Below are 20749 nucleotides of genomic sequence, written 5' to 3'. Positions count from 1 at the left end.
TCAACAGATGAGTGGAAGTAATCCCTCATTTTACTATTTAGTAGATTTGTGCTCTCTTATGATAGGCTGTTGGGTGGAATATGAAACCCCAGAGATATAAAAAGATCTTTGTTGCCAGAAGAATATGGAACCTCTGAGGAAAAAGGAAGAAGGCTCTGGACTTAAAAAGGCTGCTTGTATACAAACATACACTTCCTCACTGTGATCCCAACATATGCATATCTACAGCCAGACCTACGTTTGAGTCCTTATCCTTCTGTGCTGGCTTGAGATGACATCCTGTGGCTTATGTATTCTGAAAGGAGATAAGCGTGTAGTTTACGGTGACCTAAAAAACTAAGCTTGGCATTTTCTATTTACTTCCAAGGCTTGCACCATCTCTGGGTCTTGGCAGGAGAGCAGGAGAAAGGAAAAGCGCAGAGAAACTCAACAAATAAACCCTGGGCTGAAATCTAGAGGTGCTTTCATAAAAAGTGAGCTGGCATGAGCAGCTTACTGGATAATCACCGGGCCGGGGAGGGGAGCAGGGCTGCCCAAGGAGACCCACCCGGGAGCTTCTGTCAGGGAGATCAGGGAGGAATCCACCTCAGCAGCTGGAAAGGGACCCTGGGGATGCTGTATCTGAGGGCAGGGGAGGCATCCCGGGGTGCTCCGGCTCTGCACAAGGACCTGCAGCCGGCTGTGCTGCGGGGGCACAGAGAGGGTCCGAGCCCTCCTGCGGCTGCCGCCTCCTCCTTGCGGCACTCAGCGGTGCCCGGCTTCTTCCACCCGCCCCACTGCTCCAGGAGTTCTGCTCACTTTGAAACATCATCTCCCACTCGCCACACAAGGGTTTGGAGCTGCTGGGAAACTCCTGCGCTGCCTCGCCCCTGTCATCACAATGCAAAATTAACCTCAGGCTACCCCCAGCAATGGAAAATATCCCTGCAGGTGTGTGAGGGCAGGACTGGGAGGATTCTCTCCTGCCGGCCAAGCAGACCTGCTGCTGCCACCACCCGAATCCCTGGGGGCATCCTCTAGTGGCTGCCAGCAGCATGGCCACCAGCCCCCGGCGACACAGAGGGGAAGGAGTGTGCCAGGGTGACGCCAAGTGTGAGAAATAATAACACAAATAATTAAAAAGCCCAAGCACTGAAAAAAATAACGTTTTGATGGTCTGCAGCTCTGTGGTACCGTGGATGCTTCTCAGTTGCCATTTGAGATCCTGGAACGCTGAGGGTTCCTTCAGGAAGGACAAAGGCTGGCAACTCACAACTTCTTCCTGTCCTAATAGAAGGTGTTTGTGGTGGACCTTTCCCAGCCCATCCTGGCGCTATTGCACTGAGCTGGAGAGCAGCTGGTCACTGGGATTTTTCTAAAGCAAGCCTGGTGGTTTGCATTGCTGCTGCCCTCGCTGGCGAAGAGTGAGTGTGTAAGATGAGATGGAAGGTGATTATCCATCAGGGACTATTCTCTCCTCTTGCCGTGAAGAGGATGGGAAGTGCTGTTTCTTGAGAGAGCCTATTCATGTTTTTGTGCAAGAAGAAATGGCTCTGAAATAGCATCTCTCCTGGCAAAATATCCCACAACCATTGTAGCACATGTTGTTTTTCACTGACTCTTTCAGGGCTCAGCTAAGAGACTTGAGTTTGGAAAATGTATTTATCTGACAGCCTGGAGTTAATTCTAGATAAAGGAACTTGAAACCATTTCCTTTCTTGTCAGTGATGACAGTGAAACTGTAATTAAAGTGGAAAAGAATTCTGCACCAGGTCTGCAGGTCATGAGGATATACAGTGAAATACTTCCTGCCCACAGCAGATGAAAGCCTGGTGCTGCTCTGGGTATGGGTAATTTTGTATTCAGGAGCACAGGTGAATCTGAATAACTGTCAGTTCAATAATTTAACATTTAGATACCCATGATAAATCTGATGCAGCAAAATCATGGAAGTGTATACACTACGGTGTTTCCTGTAATTCAGGAATCAAAGTAGTGAAGTAGAACATGCAGGACATGCTTCAGGGCTCACTGATCCCTCCAGATTGACTTTTCTGCCTATAACCAAAGGAAACAGGAGAGGTCCTCATAAATCACTGCTAAATTGTTAGCTGGGAGATGATCAGTAAAAATCCTGGACCTGATGTTCAGGAAGGGAAACTCACCTACTAATTAGACCTTTGAGACTTCGGGTGGTCCCTCTAAAATCATCAGGGACAGCAATCAGCACCACCAGAACAATGTGGATCAGGAAAAGCGCTGTTTATTTAAGTAGTTTTCAACAGCTGGGGACTTCGAGTGGCAAAAACTACCCCACCTATCAACTTGACTTGCCCTGCTTGGGGGTTTTAAAGGGGATTGGGTAACACTTTTTAAGCAGGAATGAATGCTTCCATATTGTTCCAGGCCTGGAGCAGACAAACCCCTGTGCAAGCATCGGCACGAACCGGGCAGCCAAGGGCTGTCTCTGGCAGAGCAGCCTGGAGGAGAGGAAGGTGATGGGAGATCATCGAGAAGCGTTTTGGGGTGGGGATAGTTTAAAAAAGAAAGTTTTTTTTTGCCTGGCATCTGCTTTTCTTAAAAAGCTTTTTCTTGGCTGCTATTTGTCTTTAGTTTGGCACTTACTACCTCTTCAAATAGAGTATGTTGAAATTGATCCATAGCAGATAAAAGCTAATTGCTGCAAGAATGTTTGAGTTAATGGTCTCCTCAGAGGTTGTCTATTAAATTCAACTGTATAATTCATATGCCAATATTGGAGAAAAAATGGTAGAATAAAATATTCAAATTATTATTGATCTCACCATGAATCTGTTCAAATTCAAAATCTAGTTAAAAATTATAGTATGTATGTAGACCAATACAATATTGATACCTTTTCAAAAAGCTGCTAACCTACATATAAGGTACAAATTTATCAATTAAGAGAGAGGAACATAAACAATTTAATCTGGTGTTTGTTAAACAGTCTGGTGCTCGGCCCTGGACCAATCTTAGTCTTTCCATCTTCAGGGGTGTAAGATATAAAATACATACATGCCTAAACTGTGGAAGTGCCCTCAGTAAAAAGAGTAATTTCCTGGCCCAATCTTTCTTTCACACTGCTCTGTGATATGAAATGTGTGCCTTTCTGAGGCTTTTTTTCTCCTTTCCCTAAGAGTGGCTATATTTCACTGCAGGAATAATGATGTCTAACTTTACCTTTGATGGGAAGCTATTGTGTAGAGGGGTTTGCTCATGTACCCTCAGCTATAGTTTTGCTTTCAATTGTAACTCGGTGGTGTGAACAGGGACACTCTCGAGGAACAATGTGATAAAAATGCTGTACCTCACTGTACGATTATCAGGGGGAGAAAAGTCTGATTTATGACTTTCTTTTTACCTCCTTACACAGGAAACTTGGTAGGCTACTATTTTTGTGGCATGTGAGGTGACTGCAGGTTCTGCGGCTGGAAACAGAGGCAAGTTCTAAATTCACTGCTGGGATTGTTGCAAATCCTGGGAAGAGTGACTTGACCTGCTGTACTCTGTGGCTCCTGCACTTTGCTGGGGCACACTGTGGGGGTTTTGGTGTGGTTTTGCTCTGGGTAATTCCCAGAATTTCAGCCATCATTCGTATGGTGGTGTGTAACGTGCTCAGAAAACACAGCTTTTTTTTGACCTCCAAGATGGTTATTAGGAGTATTTGTTTGTATTATTGTCATGCCTGGGGTGTAGCATTCACTGCTGAAAAAATAAGAGTTAGAAATCAAAATTTGTATTTGCAGAAACAGGAAAGAAATATGCTGGGAATTAAAAGAAGCTTACAAAAAGCTCATTATAGTCATTACTGCTGGAAAACATCTCAGAACAACAGGTGGGTCCCCCAGTCAGTCAGATAAATCAGATCATGATGTGAATAGAAATGCTGAAATTTCCCCAAGTTGCATAGATTCTTCTTCTTGCTATTCCTGTCTTTCCTTGTATGTGATGAAATTAGCTGTTTAGTAAAACCTGAAGCAATTCCAGGTAAAATCACTGAGATTTGAACCTTTCTACATGCAGCTATTGCTTAAATAAGAAACTTCAAAAAAAAAAAAAATTCCAAGCCTTCAAATATATAATGCATAGAAGTGTGTGGGAAATTGTCTTATGCATGTATTTCTTACCTGTTTTTTTTCACGAAACAATTCTACTACAGCTCACATCAGAATCTATTTAAATGAAAGAGAGCTGGTTAAAGAGAGAATGTAGTAACTCCATTTCTGTTCTGATACTCAGAGAAGCAGGGGCAGACAGATGAAAAGCCTGGAATCCAAAGGGAACCCAGGGGGGGTTGATCCCTCTCAGGACAGACCTCGGGTGAGGGGATGGCCCCATGGAAGCAGCAGCAAAGCTCCAGCTGCTTCTCTGGATGCAAGCTTTGGTCTGTGCCACCCCTCAGAGCCTCAACAATGGCAACACTCAAAGCTGTTTTGAGTGAAAACAGCCTCAGTTTTCTCCGGCGGGCTCAGCGTTGTGTGTCTTTGCATAGAACTGTTTTATTCCCCCCACAGACACACGCAGGAGCTTTACAACACTGAGTAACAGCCCTGTGGTGGGCTAAGGAACTTTCACTGGCCTTAAAGATTTTGGTGAGGCCGCAGGCTGGAGGAGGCCTGTCCAATTAGGCTGTCTTTCAAAAATGTTTGACACAGGACTGCTTTCCTGACTCCTCATGGAAAATGGTTCTGCAGCTCAGTGCCCCCCACCATTTTTATAAACTTTCTGCCTGTAGCTTCTCTTCAGGGCAAATTTGCACAAGGTTTGTGGTGCTGATGTTCTGTTATCCCATGCCTCCAGCAGGCGTTTGTTTTGCAGCCCCTTGTGATGTCTAGCATCATTAATTTCTTTAAAGTACATTATTTTTAAAGAAGCTCCTGGTGGAACGGGTGGCACTGTGATGCAAACCAGAGCTAGAGTTCTTGAAGAGACTTTGTTCACTTCAGTTGTACATTATGCAGGGTGATTGCCAGCTGATTAGAAATACTTAGGAGTTTGCCTTCTCTTCCTTAGAGACCCAAAAAAGTTGCAATTTCTATACTGAATAGCCCATGAGCATGCTAGTAAACCTTTACTAGTGCATAAATTCTCATACAGCATTAACAGACTGCTGTTTCAAAACAGTCTTGAATTTCTGTTATGATTCTATATCAGGGAAGTACAATTCAAAAAAAGTGTTTGGAAACATGTGCAACTCTGTGTGTGTGTGTGTATATGTATATATATATATATATATAAGTATATATGAGATTGTATGTTTAGAACTATAAATCACATTTAGGTAATTGCCTGACCAAATTTTTCTGGATTTACTGCTGTCAGATTGAATGTCGTTTCACACCATGCCTGAGCAAGAGCCAGTTATGTGTTCTGTATTACAAAGGTAATGCCAAATCTTTAGGGTAATTGTCTGGCACCAAGTTCCTGGAAACTATTACCTGCCAACTGTGGTTTGACCAAAGTCAAGTGTTTGGAGGAAGGAAAACAGTAGGAGCTAGGATGTCAATAACTGGTTTGTGAAAAACATCCCCAAGGAAGTAATTTCAGAGAGAAACCGAAGTTCAAGCTTCCATGTTTTGACTCCTGTTGTTTATTCAGGCAGAACTGCATGCCGTGGGCCAGGAGCTGGAACAGGACATGGCACTTCCATGGGAGGAAGGCTGGGAAGCCTCAGTGCACCCCTGGTACTGCCTGGGGTCTCCTTCCCTGTCTGGAACTGCCAGGATCCATCACCACAGGAAGGAGGTGTCAATGTTCAGAGCTCAGGGCAAGCAGAACAAAGGCATTACTGTAATTCTTGCAGGCTGAACATTTTGCAATCTCAAGGCTAGAGGATGCTAACAGGATTGATCTGGAGAACAATTAACTACAAAATCAGATTCTGTACCAAGAGGGATGTGTTAAAATAACTTGACAGCCACAACTGATCACATCCCTCTAACAAAGGATATAAATGATTACATTAAAGTAAGACTGAGGGTGTATCTTTAAATCATTTTATGATGCTGTCAGTGCAAAGAAGGCTCAATAGTAAAGGAACAACTAAAATAATTCAAAACAAGTATATTTGAAATGCAAAATCCAATTCAGTCAAAAAATATACATTAACAGAAGTAAACAAAACTGAAAATTGTCAGGAATATAAAAAAAATCCCTTTTGCCCTCCCCCTTTAAATTAAATATGCTGAAAACAACTTCTAGAAAAACATTTTCTGCTCAAGACCAGACAAGCACCTAAGTGAAGTTTCAGGTACTTCTCCTGTGAGTGATGCAGTTTTTGATAGTTCAGCTAGGATTTAGTGTCTGTCAGAGGCACATAGATGATGGCTGCACAGCATAAAGAATTTTAAGTTTTACAATAAAGCTTTAAGCTAAGGCAAGATAAACAATTATTTATTGAAAAATGTCACAAGTTAAGGAGGGGTTTCAGAAACCTAAAACTGCTATGTATACTTTATATATGGACAGTGGTCACTTCAGCACCACTAACAGGGCACGGTAAAGACACTGCATTCCAGTGCTGCTACTTTATTACTATGTAGCAGGAGTGAAGAGACTTAAATTATTCTGCACTTTATGCAACATGCAAATCTGGAATTGGAATATAGCACCTCTTCTTTCTGTTTTGCTGACTCTCTCTGCCAGCACTGCACACATGCAGCAGCACAGTGCTGCAAATCAGGATCACAGCACACAAAGCCTGTTGTCTGGAAAATTAATGGGACATCCCTGAACATCTCTGCCCTGAAGCTTCAGCTTGCAGAGGAACAGTTAACCCAGCTTCTGTGATGTTCATCAGCACTTGCTGGATGCCTCCAGCTGCTTACAGAAGCAGCATCCTTTCACATGGCATTTACAGATCGTGAACCTTTAGTATTTATACAGACTCCATAGGTTTCTGAATTTTGAGTAATCAGTATATTAGGAGAGCATTAGATATTTATTGGAACACCTTTATCCTTTAGACTTCTCTCACTTGAAAGAAAAGCCTAAAGCCAACTAAGAGATTTAAACCAGTCCAACAGAAACTGGCTCATCTTTGTACCATAGCCTAGGATGCCTCTCAGTCTGCTGCACTGTGCAGTTAGAAACTCTCCCTTTAAATGAACCTTTTTCACCCCATTACCTCACAGCAGTAGTGACCTGCACACCCCCAAGAGACACTGTGCTGCCATCAGAACATGAGAGCCACACAACATGGGAAATTTGGTATTTGATCTTTTCATTCCAGTACAGTTTGCACTACTTGCAGCTATTTCAGAGTCTGCATAGGTGAATGAAAGCAGCACAACAGCTCTAACAGAGCCTCATTGTGGTTTGTGTATCAGTGGCCTTTGTCCCACCTTAATAAGTTTTAACTCACAATGAGGTACTTCAGAAATTGGCAAATCCCACAGTGATACATACAGATTACAGCAGCAACTTGTGCAAGAACAGTAAACTCTATTTGACTGGTATGCTTCAACTAAGAAACCCAGCCATACATTGTAATTCGAAATTTGAATACAGAATGGGATAATGTAATGGCACATCGGGGATTAAGTCCCACAGTTTGTGGATCAGTGCGTTTACACGAGGATCTCCGCAGTCAGTCCCAGCTAGTGATTCTCTCCCGCTCGGGGATCAGGCTCCAGTTGGGCGAGGGCCTGTCAGTCGCCAGCCAGTCAAAGTCATCCACCAGGTTCCAGTTGTTACTGTTTCTGTCCAGCCCAGACGACTCGAAATCTCGCTCGATCCCGGGGTAGCTCCAAGAGTAGGGGGCGAAGGAGACCTCGGAGCAGGCCTCGATCACGGCGCGGCTGGTCACCTGCACGTAGACGCGGCAGTCGCGGGTGCGGTGGGTGCGGAGCTGCTGGCAGGCCAGCGCCAGCAGGCAGTCGCTGCAGCCGTCCACCAGCACGGAGGTGGACACGGGCCCGCAGAGCACGGTGCAGCCGCTGCAGTCGCGCACCCGCAGCGTGTTGGGGTTGCCGCGGAGCCGCACCCGGCAGCCGCGCAGCTCCGCCAGCAGCACGTCCCGCTGCAGCAGCTCCGCGGGGCCGAGCTCCAGCTCCGCGTCCTGGGCGCCGCTGAACCCGCACAGCGGCGGCCCGCCCGACTCGCCCTCGGCGATGCCGGGGCCGAGCTCGGGCGCGGCGGGGTCCGGCGGGGCGGGCTCGGCGGGGCGCGGGGCGCTGCCCGGGGCCGCTTCCTTCTTGAGGGCGCGGAAGGCGAATTTCTTCTTGGGCTGCAGCTGCTGCCGCCGCGCCGCCAAGTCCCCCTGCAGCCGCGCCACGGTCTCCTGCCCCTGCCGCACCTCGTAGGGCGCCAGGAACCGCACGCTGCCCGTCAGCAGCTTCTGCAGCGCCTGCAGGCGGGCGGCCGCCTCCTCCAGCGTCCCCGCCGCCAGCAGCGCCTCCACGGCCTCCCGCTCCCGGGCGAAGGCGGCCAGGAAGAACTCGCTCTGCTCCTCCTTCACTACCTGCGCCTCCTTCTTCTGCCGCTGCCGCTCCACGCCCTGCTGCCGCTCCGCTTCCCGCCGCTGCAGCCGCTCCGGCAGCACCACGGCGGAGGCGGCCGAGCCCGCGGCCACCTCGGGCTGCGAGGGAGCCGCCACGGCCGCTGCCTCTGCCGGCGCCGCCATCTTGCCGCTCGCCTCCCCTGCGGTCACCAAGCGGCGCGCGGATTGGCTGCCCGCAGCCCTGGCTGCGTCGCCGCCGCCGATTGGCGGCCCGGGAGGCGCGCGGCGGGGGAGGGCGGGAGGGCCGGAGGGAGGGGTCCCCCGCGGTCTTAAAGGGGCCGCCGCCTCTCCGCGGGATGGGGTGAGTGCTGGCGGCAGGTGCCGCGCGGGGCGGGTTATCCCGCTTCCCAAATTAGCTCCCGGGATATAAATGAGCCCCCGCCCCGCTCCCCCGCTGTGCCCGCGCGGAGCTGCCCGCGTCTCCCCGCTGCTGTGCTTACACCCACACCTCCCCTCCCGGGCCGCGCCCGTCGCCGCCGGCCCTGGGCACGGGGGCTCCCGCGAGCGGCGGGGCCGGGCGGGCTCGGGAAGGGGCGGCTCGGCTGGGCTCGGTGCGGGCTCGGGCGGGAGGCGGAGGGGCCGCAGCCCAGAGCTCCACCTGCCCTCCCGGGCGGGCTCGGGGCCGCCCCGAGGCGCCCCGCGCTGCCCCGTGCTCTCCGGAGGCGCCGGGCGGTCGCGGCCCCGTGCCCGGGTGGGGGCCCCCGGCTGCCTCACACGGCCGGCGCCTTCGGGAGGCTCCGTGCTCTAGTAAACCTTCCCTGCTGCCTCCCTCTCCCCAGTGAAGTGGCCGAGGAAAAGGCTGCTGAGCCTTGCAGGTAACTGCAAAGGTGCTGCCAGGTGGATCGAGCTCTTCCTCGCTGCTAATTTGGTTTCTGGAGTGTTTTGTTCCAGAAGAGAGCTCGATTCTTGAGGGACAAGTGGGAGCAGTGCCCGTGGATTACTGTGCCCCTGAGGGAGGGCTGTATGAGCAATCCACAGAGGCCTATATGGAAACATGGGAAGGAAGGCTTTTATAATTAGGAGATGTGTATTAAAGTAAATTTGCAGCAGGAACCAGAAATTAAGTACACTGTCTGTAAAGTAAAAAAGTGACCATTGTTTTGCTGTATCATTTGAGCTTTTTTCGATTATTTGGATTTTAATTTGTGCAAAGAAAGTTAACACTAAGCACTCTTTTAGTAATATGGAAAAAACTCTAACTCCTGTCTATTTCTACAAATACGATCTTCTTCCCCTTGTCATTCTGAAGTCACTTGTAACAAATTGACAGGACCTAAGACTGTCCATTGAAACAAAAAGGTGGTAAACCCAAAGTAGATAATCTGACTTTTCTGTCTTCTGTTTGGCAATAGCATGAGTTTTTTACCTTATGTTCCTGTTTGGAAGTATAGATTGTTATGTCCCTTAAGGTTAGCATTTAAAAGTACCTGTAGCTTCAAAGTAGCTGTTGTTTTCTGAGAATGTGGTTTAATTTCTGTGTTAGATATGATATAATGTTGTTAGAATGTATGGAGTACCTGAACCTTACATGCAATAATGTCAGTCCAGTTTGGATGACCGAGGAAAGGCAGTGAAATGCCTTTAGTCCTTGCAAAAGACTCACACTAAAATAGAGAATATTCTTTCCCTAACAGTGTTAGCATATAAACTGAGGGGATTGTCCGGGATCCTTACGTAACAGTAGCACTTTGGAGCAGGCTGGATGGGCAGTGGGATAGGTGAAGTGTTGGATGCATTACAGCTCTTAATGCAGCATTACGTCTGTTGCACTACTGCAGTGTTCAGAATTTTAGTTTTGAAGAATTAGATTGAGTCTTAAAAAGTAAAACCTCTTATGCTGTAGAATAGCACTGTGCTCAGACATGAAAAAGGAAGGGTTTTGAAATATTCTCACTTGATATTTTTTCCTAGCAATGTGTTTAAATGATACATTTAGTAGTATCATTAGGTATTTTTTTTCTAATAAATAGTAAATCCACTCCTGTAGTTATTCCAGCAATGTTCCATTAGGCAGGAATATGCTGCAATTAATTTTCCATAAGAAAAAAAAAATCCTTATTTCCATGTTGTTGAAAAATGTGAATGTTTCATTTTAGCTAGGAGGCTCTGTTTGCCTTATGCTCCCTTGAGTCTAGCTAATACAGGTGGTAACAGTGATGGAAGTGCTTATCCTGTATGTGAGGGTATTGACAGAAAAAGGTTTTTGCTGTTTTTCATATGCACAAATATTCGTTAATGCAGATGTGAGCCTGTGGATTAACTGCACTGGGTAAAAGAACTTCATGTTGGAATGATTGCAAGCAAACCTTAGCGTGCACAGCACAGAATAAATGTTAGGTATTTTATGCTGTACTGTAATTACTCCTTATTGTACTGGGCACTTAGGATGCTAGGTATTCTGAATTGTTTTTTCTATAGGTGATTGGAGGTTTAAATTAATGAGGACCAAATACCCTTGTGAATATGAGTGTCTGGGAGAGACTGGAAACTTTTCACCTTGCTAACGTGCACAATTGTTATTTTGGTCAAAAAGCAAAAGTATACCCAGAGACAAGAAGGTAAAATGTATGACCATAATGAAAAAATCTTCCAACTGTTTCATCCTGATGTTCCAAAATTACTTTCCACACTTACAATTTGAGGTTTTGTATAATTTATATTGGCATGTGCCTTTTTTTTTTTTTTTTTTTTTGGTGGTCATACAAAGTCTGACAATTTTCCTCCTGACTTTGCTGGCAGCAACTTCTATGTTTTGAGGCTGCTGTGTGTGCCAGACAGTAACCACCTGAATAAAATGTAAGCTTTCTAGCTCAGGCTTGGAGTCACTTGGGTAAGCTGTAACAAGTAGTTTGGCTGTTTGAGGATATGAGAAAAACTAAGGTACATAATTCTCTGTGTTATATTTTTTCCCTCTTGCCTGTGCTTTTGTTCCTTTCTGGTTTGAAGGTAGATAGCAGTCATTTCAGTAAGGCCTTGTGCCATTGTTTGAACTCTACAGTTTCCATTATTTTATGTGGAGGTGCAGGTTGCACTTGTTTACTTTGATCTAGTGCTGTGAAAGTCTGGAAATACGAGCTCTGTGTGTGCTTCCAGGTTTAAATCTGTGTCCCATGGTTATCAGTCATGAATGCTATCTGCCTGAAATATTTCCTACTGATTTGTTATAGCTCAACAGCATTACCTCATAGCCTTTTAAGTGAGATGTATTGTGTAGTTCAGCTGAAGGTTCAAGATCCTGTCTCGTTCCCTCATTATTTTAAGAAGAGTGGGGAATAAAGGGGAGATCCACAGAGGCAACTGTGTGCTCAGCCTCATAATAATGGATTCTTACACCTGAGGTTCCTGTGCTTGTAAAAGTCAGGGACCTCATAGATGTGGCATGATCTCAAGGTGTAGATTTGCAGTCTCTCAAGCAGAGGAGGGAAGGAAGTAGAGTTATTCCTTCTCATCAGTATGTATTCCCAACACTGACAATTTTTATTCCAAAGGGTGTTATGCATGTGTGTTGCACCATCACACAAAAATGCTGTGCGTGTTTTCAAGAAAAGCAGCAGCCTCTGTGCCTTGCATGGAGCCCTTATCTGCTAGATGTGATCTGTGTCTGCTAGATTGAGTTTCTGCAGCAGAGATTAGCAGAGCAGCGTAATTACTTCTGGCTACAAAGTAGGTACTTCAGTGCCCTGTGCAACCAGCGTTTCCACTGATGGTTTTAGTAAGGACTCTTTGAACTCCTCTGGCTCTGTGATCAGGCATTAAAGATGTAAGCCATATTATGATTCATTTAAGATACCGTAGGCTGCACATTTGTCACGGTGCAATGGGGCTTCATTAAAAGTGAATGTTGAGTTACTGTATCTCGGTTCATTTGGAAAAAAGAAATTCTTTGAACGTTACGTTTGGCATACTGATTGATTTTTTTTTTTTTTTTAAAGCTTTTGTTTGCACTAAAATGTGCTTTATATATATCTGGCCATATGGAAAGCCAGGACAATGTAAAATACATGTGTTTTTAAATCACTTATTGAGTGTTAAAGCTAAAACTATGAGACTTACTTGGTGCAACTTAATTGCTGTGAGTAATGCCAAAGCTTTGAATGTAATCCTTGGGAATGCTTAAGATACTAATTATATTCCAACCAGTCAAGGTGCACTTGTTTTGAAACTAGTCTGAGCTGGTCCCTTCTGAGAACATGGTGTTCCCAATGCCAAAGGTGGAGAAACAGATTTCAACAAAAATGAGTTATCCTTCAAAACCAGGGACAGCTTCAAAGCATAGCACTTTATGACAAAAGGTACTTTCAGATTAACAAAGCAGGGCCCAAATATGCTAAACACAAGACCTCAAGAGCAGGAAGTGACTTAGGTTTGGTCCAGGTCTAGCTGCTGACTGCTATATAGAATCCTAGCTTGCTAATTGACTGTAGGTAAATTCTGGAGACTGGGTATGTAAGCTACAGTTACTGCTTTATGGACTCTCCCTTTGAGGCAATTATTCTATTAGTTATGGAGTTTCTGAGAGTTTTTTTTCATTGCCTTGCTTTACATTTCAGATACTTTTACAGTTATTTTTTAAAATGGATTTCAGAAAACTGTGGTTATTGGACTAGCCAGTTCAATGGACCACCTAGGTTCAATAGAATATCAAAGTTTTCTATTTTAGAATTGTGAATCTTACTTGGAAACATATTCCATTTATCTTTGAGTGATTTAAATAGAATTAACTCCAAGTCATATCCAAGTTTTCCTATTAGCTCTCCTGCAGTATATTCCCTAGTGGATAAAACTATACTTGTATTCTTTTTGCCATTTATTCATCTTAGGAAAAAGTCTGTCAGCTATAATTTTGAATGAGGGCTTCCTCCTCCTATTATTAGCATTTGTTCTCCAGTCTAAATCTGAGAATAAATTCCATTCATACTGATACCCATTCTAGTCATAATATAAAGATTTCTTTTACAGCAATCTTCATTCATATCCAAATCTTATCCAGTTGATTTCATAGCAGGAACTCAAAAATGTCCAAGTAAAACTATTCTGTCTCAAAAGTTCTGACTTAGGTGGTGCTTTATTCATAATGTCCCTTCTGTTTGTCCATTTTGTCTTGTCCTTATACAAGTGTAGCTTAGCAGGTCCTTGTTTCTTTCAAGAACACAAACAGCTTTGGTATAATTTACTATTCCATTGTGTTTCTGTATCCCTATTTCATGTTTTAGGCCTCCTTTTTTTTGCTTAAATTCCTCCCATTTTTGTTTGGTTTTATTTTTTTTTAAACAACATCCACAATACCACAATTGTATTAGGAATGCTTCTCTTGTTAGTTTCATTGACAGGCTGCTGTTTTTAATTGGTACTATGTTTAAAAAAAAAACCAAACCAACACCCAAATCCTTGTGTCCAACTATTCATTAATATACTCATCTGTATTTCTGTATCCTTACTTCGCTGATTTTTTTCCATTAATTTGTGCTAGCCACATTAACTACGAATGTGATAGAAGGTTGTCCCAATTTCTGCTATCATTTTTAGTTTAAATTCTTCCATCAGTTTTGGCAGTGTTAGTTGGGCAAGATTACTTCTCCATTATTTCTGTAATAAAGCTCTGTCTCCAGAGGTGAGGGTATTTTTATTTTTTTCTGATACATTTCAGTGGCTGAATATCTTAAGATTATTCTAACTTGGAAGTGAGAGCTATTAATCTTTCAAACTTAATTCTCCATTTTAGGGTACTTTAGGCTGAAGAATATGAGACTATATTTAAATAACCTAGAGAATGATATAGGAATTCTTGATCTGTTCCAGTAATAATTTTGAATTGCAATTTGTTTAAATGGAACCTCCAGTCACCATGTTTTCTTTGGCTTTACTTAATTGTTGCTGTGTGTCAGATCCCCATCTCAGAGAAGCACTGTTCTCCAAAATCTGCTTTTTAGATTCATCATAGACCAGCCCTGTTGGCCTTCACACACTCTCCAGTCACAGAAACCTGTCTGTCTTCTGGTATTGGTAGAAATCTCTTGTTCTGAGGTTCACTCTTCATTACCCCCTCTCACTGCCTATGTCCTGACCAGTCACCCCTTAAGATACCTTTGGTTAAGTAGTTCTGCCTTTGGTGTGATGACTGATACTGGAGTCATGCAGCTTTACAAATTACATCATGCAATTATGACCCAGGTTTTGTAAGTACTGTTTTGGATAAGGAAGGCATGGTATCAAGCTGAACATTGTAATGTTTAGGTAACTTTTATGGGTGAGTCATCAAAATAGTGGTGGTAATTGTTCAGAATTTGGTGGATATTGAACTGAATTTTTTGTGTGGTATGTTAGGTTTATGTTCCAAGTTAAAGTCCTTGTCTGTTTTCATGCCGCTGTATTTGGGTGCCCTACTTGTCAAGTGACCTCTACCTCTCTATTGCCTGTGCCCTTTAATGATGACCTATTTGTTTCTGTGCCTTCAAGCTTAGCTATTTTTTAAAATTTAAATAATTAATTAAGCATGTGTAGATAAGTAAAAGGTGTGACTGGTGATGAGCTGACATAAGAAACACATTAATGAATGGAAAGAAAAAGCATGGGAGGAAGAAGTGTCATCAATAGAGCTGAAGGATTCAGGCTGAGGAAGCAAGGCTGCAGTGAAGCAAATGGCATTCTTTTCCTTGCAATATATCTCTGAAGGGATGCAGTGAGTTGAGATTACAACCATCTATTAATGCAAAAACCTTGGAATGCCTGTGGAATTAATTCCTTTAATGCACTAGTTTAGTCCTTACATTCTTCATTACGAATCTATTGCTGCCTTACCTTCTTTTGGGGTACTAATTTATGATTGAACAAGAATTGGAGTGCATGTGATGCAGACCTGAAAAAATGGTCTGAATATCAGCAAAGTGACTTGATGTAGGAGAAACCTGGAGACAGAAAGAATAAGGATGTTTTGTAACCCCTTATTTTCTCCCTCTCAATATCTAGGCATAGTTTTCAGTTCTTCACAGTCTGTCATTTCAGGGCAATGTATTGGATCACTCCAAATGTCATTTGGTGTCTTTGCACACCTATGAGAGTGGTATTTGTTAAACAGCATGGTCACAGTTTGACAGCTGGTGTCAAAATACAGCCAAGTAGTTTGTTGTGTGATGAGTGCACGTGACGTTCCCAGTCGCTGTTTTTACACCAACGTCTCTCAGTCTTCCAAAGATTTATCTTCTTCCTTTTGACACTGGTCTTTCCTCTCTTGTGCTTATTTCCCCTTGCTCCTTATAAAGCTGCTACAGGAAAGAAAATGTATTAATGTGATGGTGGAAGCTAAAGAAGGGCAGCAACTGATTGTGCATTGTACATAGGACTCTGGTTGAAGATGACAGCTCTGAGCAGGTGACCTTGAGGTAGAAGAATGTTGACATACAAGGGTCTTTTGTATTCAGGCAGTAAGGCAGTGAGAAGAGGGGCAACCTCTCGGGGCAGTGACACCCAGTTCTGAAACACCACGTGATGCTCTTAAAACAGCATGAGTACCTGCCAGGAAAAAGCAGTAGTTCTTTACAAACATGGTCTGAGAAATTCTGTAGTATACCTGAAAGTGGTAACATTACAGCTGATGGCTGCATTCAGACCTCTTAGTATTGAAGGTAACATTAAGTGTGTACTTCAATATGACCTATAAAGTTACATCCAACCCTTGATTTTTTTTTTTTGGTAACCATTTCTACCTGTGAACAAATATAGCAAATGTGTGTAGATATGGAGAAATCTAGTTACTGCAGGGTGCTTCATTGTATAGATGATGTTAGTTCTCCTTCCCTTTTTGTACTGTACCTGCTTAGTAATGCTCTTGTCAATGCTGCCTTGAAACATCCTTTAGGGAAAGTAAGTTACGGTACCATCATAGAAAACTTATGTAGGATTCCTTGTGTTTCTTATGGTAACAGAATCCATTCAAAATCACTTGCCTTCCTTTCTCCAGTTCCTTCTTTGTATCGTATTGCCTGCTTCCTATTTGTGGTTTCTGTAGGACTGGGAGAGTAATAATAATAACAACATACTGATCAGATGCTCAGCCTTGTAACCTCTGAAACAAAGTTCCTTCCTGTTAACCAAATAAGAATGCTGGTGGTGTTTCTCCATACAAGTTCTCACTTGGGCAATATTCTCTAAAGCCAGTGAAGCTGAGCAGGTTTGAATTCAGGGCAGTTTGGCCTTGAAGCATTTACTGAAGTTAGGAACCTTGAAATGTTGGCCTTTTGGATTTTCTAATGCTGGTGTCAGAGTATGGGCTTACAGCTCCTGCAGAGCTCTCTGGACGTGGTGTTTGTGTCCGTGCTGTGGCTGTTGGGGTCCTTGCTGCAGTCAGGAAAGTGCAGTTGGTAATCTGGCTGATGGCCAAGGCACAGCCACGGGCCGGTTCGGTCTGGGCTGCACAAAGGATCTGCTGGACTCCTGCTAAGGTTTCTTTGCTTGGGCCCAACCCTTCCACTTTGGGAGTGATCTGAAACTTCACCTCACTTTTCTACTGGGGGCGTGCATGTAAACAAGGATTGTAGGCGAGTCTTGGCTTTGGCAAAAGTTTGGAATTGGCTGATTAATTAAAAAAATAATATAACCAGATTCTAATTGGAAAACAATGCTGAGGTGCTGAGATTTTTTTTTAAGATAAGCAGTCTGGCCAAGTTCTTTAAGAAGGTTCACTTAGTACACTGCCCTTAACCATTTTGATATAGTTGCTTAAAAAACCTAAAGCATTGTGAGAGGGTTTTTTTGAGCTGTGTGAAGCTAACAAAGAAGGATATGCTACTAAATAAAGTCTTCAAATCCTTGTCTCTAAGGAGTTTTAACAAAGTTACTTAGGAATAAAATAGTAAAGTCCTTGGGAATTACCATAACTAGCAGAAAAAGGGTCTTAAAGATATTTTTTGTTGTTGTTTTTAAAAGCATTACCGTGCATATATCTGCATGCTAAAAATCTGCTTTCAATCAAAATGGTTTTTTTAATAAACCAGGCTTCTCTGAATTATCTGCAAAATTAATTAATTTTTTAGAATTAAATTGTTCTCAATCAGTGAATGAAGTGAATGGTGGAAATTGGAAGTTTTCTATAACAAAAAAGCTTTGAACAAAGTTATTAATGCTTTTAGCTGAAGTAAACTGTAGAATAGCATTAATGAACTCTCAGTGCTATAACCTTTGACTTCAAATTAACAATTTTAGATTACCCAAAACTTTTTAAAGTAGTTGAAGTTCTTGAATTTTGTTTCCAGCAAGGCTGATAAGAACATATCTAAAAATACTTAAAATAGTATAGCTTGCCAGGGGATCAAATATTATATTTTTCAAGGTGACCCTGCATTTATTTTTCCGGGGAGCCCCCTGCACATGCATTTATTTTTCTGGGGACCCCCTCCCACCCACCAAACTTATAGTGATTTACAGCTTTAATATGAAGGAAATCAGCCAAATTGTTTACATCAAGGTTAATTTTAATAGGATAAAAACTTTGTTTTACTTCCCTGTAACCCCAAACAAACCCCAACTTTTAACCTAAAGCCAGCAGCCTAGGCTAGGTCTCCAGACCTACGGGTTTCTGAAAAACACAACCCCCCAAAAAAAGGAGCCGAAGTTTTTAAAGGGCCTGGCTTTAAACGCGGAGCGAGGATCGCGCCGGGGCTGGGGACTCATCATGCCAGGGCGGCGGTGCGTGTGCCCGGGCGCCGGTCTGCGGCGTTGTGTCCCGGCGGAGCTGCGCGGCCGTGCCGTGCCGGGCCCGGCGGTGCGGTGCCGGTGGCGGCGGCGGTGCGGGCGCGGAGCGGAGCCGAGCGGAGCCGCGCTCTCCTCCCGCTCGCTTTCTCTTTCCCCCTCTCTCGCTCGCTCCCTCTCCCGCTCGCTCTCCCCCCTCCCTCCCTCGCTCTCTCGCTCTCCCTCTCTCTCTCCTACACTGCCAGCCCCTGATGTGATGGCGAAGAAACCCCGTTGACAAGGCACTGCTTTTTCATGACGGTGAGTTTCCCTTTGAGTGTATTATAATTTTGTGATAAAAATTTCAAGGAAAAAAAAAACACACAACCTCCTTCCTCCCTTCCTTCGGGGAGGGAAAAGAGAGGGGGGAAATCTATCTCCAGACAGACAGAAAAGAAAGAGGAGCAAATTAACAACCAGGAGTTGCCAAAACCAGGATATTAGGTTTCAGCCCAGAGAGCTATTGGCTCTGGGGCTATGTATATAAATATATATCTAGAGAGAGAGCGAGCGAGAGGGGAGACGAGGAGGAAGAAGAGGGATATTTTGTGGGTGGCTGTTGTTTGGGCAGATGTGGATTCACATGGAAATGAACTATATATATTAATTTTTTTTTCCGCGAGGATGGTGGTGGTGGCTGCTGAGGGCACTTAAAAAAAAGTTGTTTCTTAAAATAAAGGCGCGGGGGGGGGGGGGGGTTGAAGGGAGAGATAAGGTTTCAGGTCCAGGCTGATAGCTGCAGAGAGGGGAGAGGTTTGGGGTGGGTTTTTTTTTTTTTTTTTTTTTTTTTTTTTCTTGCTGATGCCATGCAAATTCAGGAGAGGAGGGAAGAAAAATCTCTTTTAATGACTCATTGATTGAGCCGGTTTAAAATTAGTTGTTGTTGTTGTCTTTTTTTTTTTTTTTTCCGCCCCCTTGATGGCCATCAAGAGAGGGATGGAAAGAGGAGAGGAGGGAGAGAGAGTGTGTGTGTATGTGTGAGTGTGAGAGAGTGAGAGGGAGAGAGGGGGATAGAGAGAGTGTGTGAGGGAGAAAGAAAAATAATCTTTTCAAATCTCCTCCCTCTTTTTTTTCCCCCCTCGTTTCTTTGCTTTTCTCTAAAGCTCTGTGGTCTGTGAAACAGTCTTTTCTTCCTCCTCGTCGGGAAAATGGAGACACTTCGTCTCTCTCCTGGCTGTGCAGCTGGGAAGGATTTTTCTTTTCTTTTTTCCTTTTTCGCTCATGGCTTGATTTTTTTCTTTCCCCCTTCCACTCGCCACCACCCTAATCTTGTCTTTTCTTTGAGCTTGTGTCTCAGAGTTGTACCTGCTGGGGATTTATTTTTCACTAATTTCCTCGTTTTCGGTGTCGCCACTAGATTTGATTTGATTTGTTTGGTTTTTTATTTGCAATTTCCTCCGAATCGCTCCGTGCCTCCTGCGTTTAACCGAGGAATGGAAACGGTGCCGCTTTTTGTGGGTGCGCGAAATGCTCGGGCGGTAGGTTTGGGCTAATGCGATTTTTTTTTTCGCCTTTTCGGGATCGAGTTTTTCGATGTGCCTTTTATTTTATTTATTTAATTTTTTATTTTTCTTTCGGAGACAGAAAATATTTAATTGTAACGCCTCTTTAAAACACAATAAAGCGTCTCTTTCTGGAGTGACCCCCTTTGGCTTCGCTGTAGAGTGGATGTAAACCCGATCCTTTGTGCTGCTGGGATTATTTTGCGCAAAAGAAGCAGTATTTTGTAAATAGATTTTTTTACTTGTGGCTTAGAGAGAGAAGTAGGTTGTGAAGGGGGTTTTCTAAAATGGTCACTGTTCACATTTATTGAGTCATGGGCAGTATTCAAGTATGTAAATTATATTTTGTTTTTTGGTATTTATTACAAAATTCAGTTACAGATGATGGCAGAAAATAGGTATAGAGACGTTAAAAGCCGGGCAAAATCGAACGACGCGTAGAGGGCACGCATGTATTTCCTTAGAGCTGTTGCTAATCACTGTGGGGAGGAATGAGATGTGGAGGCCTCTCCCTTTCGCCATTCCGTGCTCGCTGCTCCTCTCCTTCCCCGGGCTCGGCAGCGCGGGGTGGCCGAGGACTGCTGGGCAGAGAGGAGAGCGGCTCCAGCGGCGGCACCGGCCGTGCCCGGGCTCGGCGGGCAGGCAGCCCCGGCTGCGCGGGGGAGCGGGAAGATGGCGCTGCCTGGCTCCCTGCCAGCGTTTGTTGCGCAGTTTCACCCGCTCTCCTCCCCCACGGGCGCCATTTTAAGGTCCTTTCTGCTGTCGCCGCGCCGTGTGGGGCGGTGCCGTCGCGCCCAGCTCGGGCCATATTTCTGTGTCTTGTCTGGGAAGCGTTTCTGCTTTGGGCTTTGGGAGCCGAGATCTCCCCGAAATCCTCAAAGCCTTGCTTCCCTCCCGCACCCCCTCACTCCTTTCCTAATCCTTGGTCACCGTCTTAAGGAGCGGTTTAACAGCCTTGGCTCGCCCGGGCCCGTCCGCGCAGCTTCGATCCCGCCAAGAGTCCTTACAAGCTTGTTTTCTTTAC

General features: G+C 44.5%; 2 protein-coding genes across 7 annotated transcripts in view; one reads left to right on the top strand and one right to left on the bottom strand.

Annotated features, from left to right (window-relative positions):
* Positions 1–6048: 6048 nt before the first annotated feature.
* TBCC (tubulin folding cofactor C) lies at positions 6049–8623 on the bottom strand. Its single transcript, XM_063152113.1, has one exon. The coding sequence runs from the start codon at positions 8621–8623 to the stop codon at positions 7589–7591; it is 1035 nt and encodes a 344-aa protein (XP_063008183.1). The 3' UTR covers positions 6049–7588.
* A 131-nt stretch (positions 8624–8754) lies between these two features.
* The window catches only part of BICRAL (BICRA like chromatin remodeling complex associated protein), a 43500-nt gene continuing 31505 nt past the window's right edge, over positions 8755–20749 (top strand). For 2 of the 6 annotated variants that reach the window (XM_063152106.1, XM_063152107.1), the window contains exon 1: positions 18296–18484. The gene's annotated coding sequence lies outside the window, so the exon portion shown is untranslated. Of the gene's footprint in view, positions 8802–9270; positions 9316–18295; positions 18485–19080; positions 19702–20749 lie in introns of those variants that run through there. The other 4 variants (XM_063152109.1, XM_063152108.1, XM_063152110.1 and 1 more) reach the window with 3 other exon arrangements.

This window comes from Melospiza melodia, chromosome 3 (assembly GCF_035770615.1).
Source record: "Melospiza melodia melodia isolate bMelMel2 chromosome 3, bMelMel2.pri, whole genome shotgun sequence".
In the NCBI taxonomy this organism is placed as follows: Eukaryota; Metazoa; Chordata; class Aves; order Passeriformes; family Passerellidae; genus Melospiza; species Melospiza melodia.
Note: the sequence above shows the minus strand (reverse complement) of the source record. Positions and strands in the feature narration are given on the sequence as shown.